The sequence below is a fragment of the Lasioglossum baleicum genome, chromosome 7, assembly GCF_051020765.1.
Source record: "Lasioglossum baleicum chromosome 7, iyLasBale1, whole genome shotgun sequence".
Taxonomy (NCBI): Eukaryota; Metazoa; Arthropoda; class Insecta; order Hymenoptera; family Halictidae; genus Lasioglossum; species Lasioglossum baleicum.
In genome coordinates this window covers 18,201,332-18,213,608 of record NC_134935.1, presented here as the reverse complement: position 1 = coordinate 18,213,608, position 12,277 = coordinate 18,201,332, and the positions used below count along the sequence as shown (strand labels likewise).

Below are 12,277 nucleotides of genomic sequence, written 5' to 3'. Positions count from 1 at the left end.
CGGCTCGGCTCGCCAGCAGTCGTCCGTCTGTCGAGAGCGTGTTAAGGACGATGTTGGTCGGCGTGTGTGAACCGCGACGACGACGACGACGTTTCGGAGCACGGCGGGGCCTGTCGACGATGCCTTGTCTGCGTAGCGTCGCAACGAGCTTGGTATTCGCGTAACGCGAGCCGAAAACCGAGAAGTTTTGTGAGAAAGATATACGGTGTACCGTACCCCTGAGCAGTCCATGCGCTCCGCATAGCCATGGCTTCGGTGAAGGTAGCCGTGAGGGTTCGTCCCTTTAACAAAAGGTGCGTGTCAATACAACCAGTGATTATTTCGAACGTTCCACACCAACGTATCGCGAATCGGACGGTTTCATTCAGTATACATCTTCCGGTCGTGTCAACAACTTGCTCGACCCTTGGTCGATTGAGCGGTTTGTCAAGGCCCGACACCAAATCCCTATGATAGTGTTTGGGAAATGATTTTGTTCGGTAATGAACGGGTTCGCGAATTCGGGATCGTCGAGGTAAACTCGAGAACTTGGTCGTACGATCAATCGTATGCTATCAATCGACCCTGGTGCGACGTGACACGACCGTGCGACAAGATTCTGCCACCTGCTGTCATTCGACCCCGCATTTCTCGTGTTTCTCCTTGTTCTCCGCCCTTTGCTCTATCGAACCTACGCTCATATTCCCGTAACGGATCGTGATCGGACGAATCATTACCAAAAATGTCCAAGTGTGCTCGAGCTATGTGCGTGAACCTGCTCCGATTTGTATTGCAGGGAACTGGCGATGAACGCGAAGATGATTGTGCAAATGGACGGCAAGAAAACACGAATTTTCAACACCAAGGTACCGTACCGTTCAAAAGCAATCGTTTCAAACGTTACACAAAACCGCTGCTTATTAAGGTTAAATGCTGCCTTTGTAATGTAGTATGTTTAGCGGCGACTGACGTGTGTGTGTGTGTCTGTGAGAGAGAGAGAGAAGGAAGGAAAAGGAAAGGGAGCATATATTTTCGCCCTAGGCTCGCTAGAGGGCCTTATTCGTTGGTAAGGCTTGATAGTGGGCCCTGCCTTAGAAGCTGGAGTGTCGGATGCGGTTCAGGACGGTATATATGGGGATCGGTGACGGATCAGGTAGTAGCGGGAAAGGTCTTGACTATTTGTCCATCTGCTGGCGAGCGTAGGAGGTAGCCGCCACATATGTATGCATACATACTTACTTGGCGCACTGTCCACGACGAAGCGACTCCTGCCAATCTCGAGCTTCGTCCTTAACGATCACGAACGAACAGACTTTCTAAAAAGATTTCTACCGTAGCACTATCCTTTTTTGCCATTTTCTCCCCCGTCTTTTTTTTCCATCGCCGTTTCATTTGTACCGAATTACCGTTGACCGCCAATCTACCTTCCGCGCGGAGCAAAATTTCAACGCAAAATTACATCGAAAATGCTAGAAGCTATACTGTTGCCGAATAAAGTAATATTTTCAAATATTCGAGAGCCAAACTTCGGCTAGTAATATACATGCATGTACGTTTTAATCTTTTAGACGTTTGAATATTTTAAATGCAAGAATTATGTTTATTTTCCATTTAAGTGCAATTGCGTGTGTATGCAACTCAAAACGATCACAGTCTCTGCCAGCTAAGCTAAATAGCTTGACAATAAAAGTATTTATTGTTACGTTCCGGAGCCTTGAAGTATATTACTGCTTCCAAATTCTCTGATAGAATATTTATTGCGGCCAATTTCGATATTTTCTTTCTAAAGGATGCAGTATTTACTGTGCGAAACAATGTTTCGCCAAGCCCCAACTGGCTGAACCGCTTTGGCGCTCGAAACTGTGTCATAAATTCTGACGGTACGATGTCGGCTATTGACCGATTAAACGGTATCCGGACTACAACTTTGTTGCCCGTGAACTGTAGTATCTTCATCCAGCTGAGTTTATTTGTTGTTTCCCGTTACGTCATTGATATCCACGCTTGTCAAGCGAGAAATCTCTGACCGAGATAGCGAACGGCACGTCATCTGATCGGAGAAAGTGCGAAAATCGTTTCTGGACCAATCCTGGACTGTCTGTCTGGACCAATCCTATCGTCGCTGACGCACGTTTCGTCCGGATAGAAACACAGAGGGCACAACAACGAATCCAAGCATGGTCCACTGGAGCAGATATATGAAAAAACTGTTCAACACCGTTCAATCTATTTGCCACATAACCCTGACAGAAATCCTATTCTATTTGGTTTACAACCAACTGAGTCACCTTTTCCCTTCCCTCCCCGAATGACTCAACGATATAATAAGAAATCACTGTTCTACGTAATTCCTCATTATTCGCTTTGAAATCGGTCGGTTAAAATACTTTGAAATATACAATTGAAAGATGTTGCGTCGTTCGTGGAACAACCTTTACCGCGGTGATTTCTGGAATGCGTGTATTTATGCAAATTCCCATCTCCATAAACGTGCTTCGGGATAAAGGAGCTAAATAAAATGTTATTTTCTGTAGCAATACCGTCGGTACATAAAAAGTAGCCGCTCGGTAATTACCTTAACCGTTGTAAACCGTTTATGTAATTACGGCATTGATGTATTGTGAATTAATTTGATTGTACTATTTATAAACTTATCAGTAGACTGCGGATTTTATGCATTTATGTCAAAAATGGTTACGTACAATTTAAAACAGTGAAGATAGTAAATGATTTAAGGCTACCAGTGTATTAGTTTCACCTTAATAAGATAATTAAAAGAAGAATGAAATTTTTATTTGTCTCCTGTGTCTTACAATCAATGAAAACATTTTTTATTTTGCATAAAGTTCCGCAGTCTACTTATCAGATTAATGGGTGTGCTTCCATACTCCGAACTTTCGAATTTGGTTTACAGTTTTAAATCAAACATTTAGTATTTTCGTTTAAATTCGTCAACAGGAAAGACGATTGACTGTCAACTCTTTCTACCTATGTATATGACCGACGCTGACCAATTTTACAGACGATACCATAATCTAAATACACGTAAATAGATGTGTTTTGAAACGGTAGAAAGGTCGAAGGACGTCAACACATCATTTTCAATCTACTCAAATGTTTTCACAAAGAATGAAATTCCTAACTGGTTCTTGTGCCTCGCAACAAATACAGAAAATTTGTATTTTGTATAAAAATTGTCTGCATAGACATTTATTCCTTTTTTCGATCATTTCGCAGAGTTGGAAACAATACACAGGACGTTTAACTTCTTTAAATGTCTTACTGTTTCGTATTTCATCTATTCATTGTTGTTACAAATGCATAAAATTCGCACCGTGCTCACAGCAATCCTGAAAGTGTAGAAAGCACACAATAATGAATCGGTACGATGCACAGACATCGTCCTTGAAGAGTAAATTTTCGTTCTCCTAGAAGGGTAGTGAAAAAAAGTTGCTTTGTTCGCGTATTGATCGATTTACGTGGTTGTTAACTTTCCAAGTTTATGCCAGCTTGTGGAAATCAATTTTCTTTTTTCGAATGATGGGTATTGGCGTTGTTCGATTCGACGTGCAAGGAAAGCGAGCGAAAACGAAGGCAGAGCGAAGGCAGAACCGACAGTTTCGTGGAATTAAGTGCCGCGACGACTCGAGCACGTAGCAACGTTCCATTGAGAACCTCGAATTTCTTGCTGCATTGAGCACACTGAGCGCAGCTCTCGAACGATAATGATCCTCACCTTAGCTCTCGCGCTTATTGCGGGTTGCATGATGGGCAAACATAAGGAGTTTTACTTTTTAATTGGCCGTTCGCTTTGTTGCGTAATATCGCTGTCTGGCTCTCGATAGTCCGCGATTAGTTATGCGGGATGCAGCCTAACGAATGCACGTGACATAACGGCTGTGTGATTCGCCGGTCACTTGCAAGCGGTGCGAGCTTCCTTCTGTCATCGTGCAGACCATCGTTCGCTAATATTAACAATAAGATTTCTTTCGTCGAATCGGACGATCCGTTTCAAGAATAACGCTGTGACGGGTACGTCCAACACGAGATCAAAATCTCTGTCGGTCGATGGCGCGGTAGCATGACTGCGTTGTGAGCGAATGATCAGACCTCGATCCTCGGTTGAAAATGTTGAAATCTGCTAATCGCCAATTGCCAGGGCCGGATTAAGCCCCGTAGCAGAAGAAGCAAATGCTAAGGGGCCCCGCACACGGGCGCTTCATCGAAGAGGCGCCGAAACATGAACGATTTTTTTGCTAAATAAAAAAACGCACGCAAGCGGCCCTAATACAAACCCTAGGGCCTCGTGATAACATTTGCTACGGGCCCTGTGCTGGCTTAATCCGGCACTGCCAATTACGATGCTTCGACAGCGGACCTTTATGCAAAATAAACATTTTCCACGTGAATTGCAACAATCTGGAGTGGAATAGAAATTTGTTTTCTTCCTTAACACTAAACCTACCAAGAGGGGTCAAAAACCCATTCTACATTTTTTATTTGACAATTATTGAAATTGTAAAGTTGCTTTCATGGGAATTTATTGAATACTAGTTCCGACTAATACGAACATTTTAGAAAAAGATTTAGCCAAATCGGTCCAGCCGTTCTCAAGTGATGCGCTTACCAACGAACAGTATTTGATTTTCATTTATATAGATATTTTTTTACTCCAGTATATATTATAATAAAAATCGCACAAAACAAATAAAAAAATCTTGTTATTTTTATAATACTATACAAATCAGTGACTTTTGATGATCGGTAGGGTTAGTGTTAATATATCTAATTGGTTGAAAATAATATAACAGGATTTCTAAATTCTTCCAATGCTTTTACTGTTTTAAATTTCACCTACTCATTTGTGCCATAAACACATAAAATCCGCTGTCTGACGATGCTGCAATGTTTTGTCCCCTTAGCAAATGTATTAATACTTTATCCCCTTATCGTCCGATATTAATTGAATTGTAGAAAATATTGTTCATTAATCTGTTGAGATATTGGAATAAAAGTTGACACTATTGTTTTCCAGACACCGGGTAGTTGCAGAGAAATTGACAGGGAGAAGTACAAAGACTTCACATTCGATCATTCCTATTGGTCCTACGACACAAACGACGACAACTATGCGTCACAGGAAGAGGTACGATATGCTTCGTTTTCTCAAACAAATTGTCAACCCTCCCTCCGTAAGCGCACTGGGAGGTTTATGGCTTTCAAAAGAAAAGGAGGGGCACTATGATTTGTTCGAATTTAATTCGTAAAATTTGTATTTTTTATTGATAACAGTATTAACCCTTTGCACTCGAATGGTGACTCTGAGACGCCGCTAAAAATTGCAGTACCATTACTCAAAATATTGTTTACATTGTCAAATATATCGGTATCTAATCGATTACTTACACCTTTAGGTATTGTATGAACAGTATGAAGTATTATACCAATTTCGTATTCATAAAATTTAAAAAAAAACATAGGGAATGGAAATATTCTAGTCCAGTATTCAATATGGACATATTCTAGTATAGTGTTCGCGTGCAAAGGGTTAAAGTAGAGACTTGAATTAGTTTCCCAGAATTTTGTCAGACTTTTTAAAATAAGTGTGCCCATGGAGGAATTCAATAATTTAATCATAATACATTAAGAGTTAAAATAATTCCTCTATCTTAATTTTATATAAATTTTTCATTTAATACTAATATACTTTTATTTGGAACATTTCTCTGATAAATTTTGTTAGAATTCTTGAACCACACCTATTTCTAGGAATAAACAAGTGTGTGATGGAATATACCGCTATATATATCTCTGTATATGTATATTTTATTGTATACAAGTAGTAAAAACGTTGACCTCTTAAAAATTAATCTCAATTATGGCGATAGATAAATCGATCGACTTCTAAAATCGTATTCGGCAACGCTTTGACGATGAGCCACAATCAGAATTAAAATAGAAGACCGGCACGTTTGTACCGAGTACAGCAGCCATTGTCGTAAGAACAAATTTTAATTCGATGAATTTTCCAGTGTTTTAATCAATTCTTCATTAATCTAAACAACGTCTTAGCACGTTCTATATGCCGGAAAAATGTAGCAATAAAGTGTCTCAGCTTCGTCACTTGTTCGCGTGTAACTTAAAAGCCGGGGTCCAGTATAATGTTAAAGATAACCGTATTTTGATCAACCGTGCGGTTCACTTTTAGTCGCTCGTGCATGCTATCATATTGTAATCGTTCCGAAGCATTTAACGACTCGTTGAAACTCTGGCGAATGTGCACGTGAAATAATTCGTGCCGGTCTGGCGGTAAGCTGACCGGTTAGAAGCGGCAACAATCATTTGAACGCGGTGTACCGCTATTAAAATTACTCCGCCAATGAACGCACTTCGTACATGTGTATGCGCAAGGCGTGTCCGGTTTCATCCGTGAAGATAGAAACGATAAAACATACCTTTTCATCTTGAATCGCGCGTATGGACTGTGTTATGTCAATGAACTAAGCTAACTAAGGAAACGTTGCTACAGTGTTTGTTTTCTGTTTTAGGTCTTCTATGATCTCGGTACGGACGTAATAGAAAGTGCCTTCGAGGGCTACAATGCCTGCGTCTTTGCCTACGGCCAGACAGGGTCTGGGAAGACCTTTACCATGATGGGCACACCGGTAAGATTCTAGACAAGTAGTTTCTCGCTTTACCGAAGACCGGGTCCATTTAATTTACAGACGCGATTCAAATAAATCTTGAAAAAGATCCAAACTGGGATCGAAACGTTGATTTTGTTTGACAATTAGCAAAGTTACTTTATAATTCGTAATAAACGATCGAACCGTTGCGCCGAAAACATTAAAAAATTTATTACTGGGTCCATCGGTTATCATTTCCGAAACGTTCATCATTGTCGCGCTCGAAATAATTAGAAGGTCATCTGCTGAAATTAGTTTTCAGCAGTTCACTGCTTCTAATTCCAATTATACAGCGTGGCTCCGAAATCACAGGACAAGCGTTCGGGTGGCGAATTCACGTGCAGAAACAAGCCGGGGAAAAGGAATAACAGTTTCTTGTTCGACGCTTCTTTTTCGAGAAAAATGAGGTTGAAGATCTGTCGGAATCGCGCGTCCTAGTATCGACAGGAAGTAGAACCGGTGGGTCACGAACAGACGCATCAGTCGATGCCTATTCGCTGAATTTTCAAACTCGATTTTTCCGAAAACAATGCGTCAAATAAAGAAGAAGATGTTCCTTCTTTTCGACTTGTCTCTGCATGTAGGATTACTATTGTATCCGGCCGCTTGTACCATAATTCCGGGCGACAGTGATTCGATGTAGCGGCAGTAGTAGCGGTTCCAGGGAGCGATGCTCGCGGACAATTAACACTAGAACTACCAACAGTTAAGACGAAGCTGTTTCTACCAAAACTAGTCAAAATGACTGGTCTTTAAAAATACATGATAATAGAATATTTTTACGTTTATTGTATATATAGAATATTTCTTTGAAAATACTACTAAGAAAATAAGCTATTCACTAAACGTATCGTTAAATGAAGGGATGACCGGTGTGGGCGATAAATAAGAACCACTATTGACGGTGAACCCGTTCGCCAAGAGTGCGATTTATTGAAAGATCTCTGAAGCGTCCCTGGAAGAGTGATCGCTCAGGTAAACTCTAGTCCTAAGGACACCTTGTTGCCAGCGTATTCGCTAATTCGCTACCTGCACCTCCAAATGAGCTGGGTTTTTTTCCTGAGGGTACGCGTCGCGTTGTCGAGCCGCATTATTTCGATTTTCCTTACAATTATGTAGTTGTAATCTTCTAGCATGGACCCTTCTTTTATTTTTTCTTCAAAACTTGAAGGCACGCTTTTATGACACTGACCCTCATAATTGCCGGGGAACTTCATCGAACGCGCGTAATGGTAAACAGGATTTTCCCGTGATTTACAACAGGGAAAGAACCAAGGAAGTAGAGATGATACAAGATTATTTTGATCCTGAATAAATTAAACAAAAATAAAATTCATTATGTTAGACTTTTAGCTATTGCTGTAAAAGTCACCCCGTCATTGCGGGAAAAAATCTAACACATGAGAAGTAAAAATTATAAAACCAGTCATTTTAACTGGTGTGGTAGTTATAGCGTTAATTGATACAGTTTTCAAGTTTGAATGTTCAGTGTGTGCTTCCACGATTGCGTAGAAACTCGGTCTGATTATTCTCAACAGTATAAACACACGATAGTACAACTTAATTCACGGTTCATCTTGCCAAATTCTCTATAAATAAAGTCACAAATTATTTAGACTGCCGTATGTTTAGTGTGTCTACCATGCAAGACCATGCGAACAAAATTCTTGCCATCTTTATAATTGTCCGCGACTTTCTTATTTGCTGAAGATAGTATTCAAGGTCTGTTGACACCTGATTTCATATTATCATGGTTGGACGCGCAGCTTATGATTGATCGCGTCTGCCTTTACAGCAAGCCACGGCGAATTATCGTACAATTGTGAAACACACTAGATCGCGACTTTCACTCGACCAGCGATTTCTATGAGTTTTCCACGTACGAAACGGCATTGTTCGTTTTCAGTCGTTGCATTTTTATTTATTTTATCCTGTTTTGTTTGATGTATCTGCAGGAGGCTCAGGGATTGATACCGCGGATCTGCAAGACACTGTTCGCCAGAATGGCCGCGGGGAAAGAGAGCGGAGCGTCGTACAGAACCGAGGTATCTTTCTTGGAAATACACAATGAGAGAGTGAAAGACTTGCTCCGACTGGACCAGTCACAGTCTCATTCTCTCAGGGTGCGGGAGCATCCTAAAAGGGGGCCTTATGTCCAAGACCTGTCCAGCCACCTCGTGTACGATTATTCAGACATTCAGGTAAACGGACGTGTGTTCCCTCCTTCCGCTTCCAGCCAGACATTTCTAACAGTCCTCTCTTGGTTTCGCAGGAATGTATGGTGAGAGGTAACACGCACAGAACCACGGCCAGCACAAACATGAACGACGTGAGCAGCAGGAGTCATGCAATTTTTACAATAACGTTCGTGCAAGCCGGACTCTCTGAAGGCAACATGCCGTCAGAGACCGTTTCCAAGGTGCATCTTGTCGACTTGGCCGGAAGGTAGTTGACACACACGCGCGCAAACATGGTTCAAGACCATTTTCTCCTACAAGCAAGCTTACTAGATCATAATTTCCCAGAATGGGCCATATTCCTCACTGGTTCCAATCTCTAGATATTTCAACGTGTCTACAAGACTACCTTCAAAAATATCTTTGAAAGTATTGATAAATAAGTCTGTGGAAGGTCCAAAACGTGATCAGTTATTATAATCGTTAGCCATCTGCGGGTTAATATTTTGATGAACATTGCCTTAAGCTAAGATTAATCAATTAAGCTTTAAAATATATTTTGCTATACCTTTTTTTTTTAGCGAACGTGCAAACGCAACAGGAGCGACTGGTCAACGGCTAAAAGAAGGTGCCCATATCAATAAGTCGCTGGTGACTTTAGGTTCTGTGATATCGGCGCTCGCTGAGGTCAGTTCTACGAACGATGTGTCTTCGTCCTCGAAGCGAAACGTCTTTATACCTTATCGAGATAGTGTGCTTACGTGGTTGCTAAAAGACTCGCTTGGAGGTAACTCTAAGACTATCATGATCGCAGCTATTAGTCCGGCTGATTGTAACTATGGTGAGACACTCAGTACGCTCAGGTATGCGAACCGAGCGAAAAATATCATCAACAAACCGACGATCAACGAGGATCCGAACGTTAAACTGATCAGGGAACTCAGGGAAGAAATTCAAAAGCTGAAGTCGCTTATTGGGAAAGACATGGCAAGTATAATAATAGAACACATTGTTTTGAATGGGTTACAACAGCGACACCAAGTTTCGTTAACAGTATTTTCATTATACGCCGATCATTTGATTCGTATAGTAGCCCTATTATTATGGATTATATACATTAATCCCTTACCCCACGATTTCTCTTACGGTTTCAGTGATTAAAACTTTTTTGTAGATCGTAATTTCCTAGAAAAGGAGAAAATTTATATGTATATATTGTATACTTATATGTTCTCCAATAGCTGTAGATTAACAAACCCAAAAGGAAGTTTATTTCGATTTAAAGGAAATTAATAACGTACATATTTATTAGACTCTGTTCGGAATCTTCATCGCGAGTCTGACACGATATTGTAGGGCAAGGGGTTAAATTGTAAACACTTGACGAACGTGTTTGTGTTTTCACTGTTTACAAAACTATAATCATACGACAATACATAAGAAGTTCGTTATACCATCTGTAATCTTGCAGAGTATCGAAAGGCCGCCGCAAGTGTTGCTAGCACAAATTCACGAGAAGCAAGAGCAAGAGAAGGTATTGACGGAAGAATGGACGGAAAAGTGGCGAGAGACGCAACAAATTCTTCAGGAGCAGAAAGCGTTGGGTCTTCGCAAGAGTGGCGTAGGAGTGGTTCTAGATTCTGAAATGCCGCATCTAGTTGGAATCGACGATGATCTCCTTAGTACCGGTGTCACGCTTTATCACTTGAAAGAGGGTAGAACGTTAGTCGGTACCGAGGAAGCGCCAAATGCACAGGTAACATCTTTTCTTTCCCTTTTTTTTTTAAAGATTTAACGAAATTCCTTATACATAAAAGATGTTCCAAAGCTTTTCAATCGCCGGGAAACTTTGAGAAACTTAACACACGACTCGATGTGTACAGGACATTGTGTTGACCGGTGCGGACGTCGAGCCAGAACACTGTGTAGTGGAATTAGATAGTGGCGTGGCGACCCTTCATCCCCTTTCTCCCCACTGCTGGATCAACACCGCCCAAGTGGATAAACCAACGCGGTTGTCGCAGGGTTGTATCATTCTTCTGGGCAGGAACAATATGTTTCGGTACAACGATCCGGTGGAGGCGGCCAAGCTGAGAAAGGAAGGTGGAACGGGTAACGGTAACTTGCAGTCCACGGTCGTAAATCTCTCCAGATTGTCGCTCTTGAGCTGGAGTGTCTCGGATTTGCATGCCTCCTCCTCTAGCGATAACCTGTTAAACTCGAGCGAGGATCTTCGAGCGCTCGAGGAGTTGGAACAGCAGAAAGCTGCACTTATCAAGGAAAAGGAGGATTTCAAGGTTGGTGAACAGATGAGCCAGCATTCTTACACTTGTTCCGTGCGTTTCACGGTAAAGGGTACTTACCAGGGACGTGCGAAGACCCGAAATATCGGGTCGAGTCGGAAACACGAAATTTTGCCGGGATCGGGTCGGGTTACCGAAAATTTCAAGACCCTGAAGGAATCGGCTCTCTCTATAAGATGAGAGAGATATATATAATATGTTTATAAATTATTTCGAGAATCCCTAATTTTTCCGACCCGATATTTCGGATTCTCGCACACCCCTATTTACCCAAGCAGCGTGTCGGCCAATGCCGAGAAAAGGCGTTGCAAATAGGCAAGTCACGATTCAGGATATCAAAAAATTTGATGTGTAACGGGGATTGTTCGTTTCACGCATGCAGAGGGAACAGGAGGAACGGGAAGAACGATGGGCAGCGAGAAGAGAAGCCCTGGAAGGAGCGCAGCGGGAATTGGAACGGGAATGGGGAGCTCAATGGAAAGAATGGGCAGACGCCATTTCGGCACTTGAGTCACGTCAACGCGAGTTACGCACCCGACGTCACATCCTGGAACAAGAGAGACGTGACGAAATGACGCAAGTAAGTGACACGGACGCGCCGTCCCCGGACTTGAACGTAATCTCGATCAAGTATCAATGTTACCTCGTACTTATTGCTCTCGGTGTCCTTATTTGCTTGTCTGGCAACATCATCATCTACTCGCACGTTTGCCCGTTGAACATGTGACCTATGTCGTGTCAGGAACCGATTGGTTCCTCGTGCTATTCGAACTCGAACTACATCGTGTCTTGTTCGATAAGTCATCTGCCTTCGAACGGTAACGCTCGGGCGGTTTCATCTTCATTGACAATGATAATAACGATGAATCTCTTTCTGGCTTAGATTATAGAGATTTCACTAAAAGACTATAAGGGTGCTTTCGATATGGCGTCTATTAGATCTACATATGAACCGTATCATATGTATCGTGCATAATCGTTAATGAGACAATATTTGTCCGGTACTGTGTATATGTATATTATGATATATATATATATATATGTGTATATGTTACGGTAAATGTGATTAATCCGGTTATTATACATAATCATCAATTTATTACATTTACCGTAACATATATGTATATATACA

At 41.5% G+C, this 12,277-nt stretch overlaps 1 protein-coding gene across 2 annotated transcripts in view; it reads left to right on the top strand.

Annotated features, from left to right (window-relative positions):
* Klp98a (kinesin-like protein 98A) overlaps positions 1-12,277 on the top strand; it is a 20,156-nt gene continuing 7,879 nt past the window's right edge. For both annotated transcript variants that reach the window (XM_076427559.1, XM_076427558.1), the window contains exons 1-10: positions 1-293; positions 776-845; positions 5,015-5,125; positions 6,528-6,644; positions 8,621-8,866; positions 8,938-9,110; positions 9,424-9,829; positions 10,314-10,598; positions 10,726-11,139; positions 11,528-11,725. In XM_076427559.1, the coding sequence (XP_076283674.1) occupies positions 247-293; positions 776-845; positions 5,015-5,125; positions 6,528-6,644; positions 8,621-8,866; positions 8,938-9,110; positions 9,424-9,829; positions 10,314-10,598; positions 10,726-11,139; positions 11,528-11,725 (2,067 nt within the window). In that variant the 5' untranslated portion in view covers positions 1-246. The remainder of the gene's footprint in view (positions 294-775; positions 846-5,014; positions 5,126-6,527; positions 6,645-8,620; positions 8,867-8,937; positions 9,111-9,423; positions 9,830-10,313; positions 10,599-10,725; positions 11,140-11,527; positions 11,726-12,277) is intronic.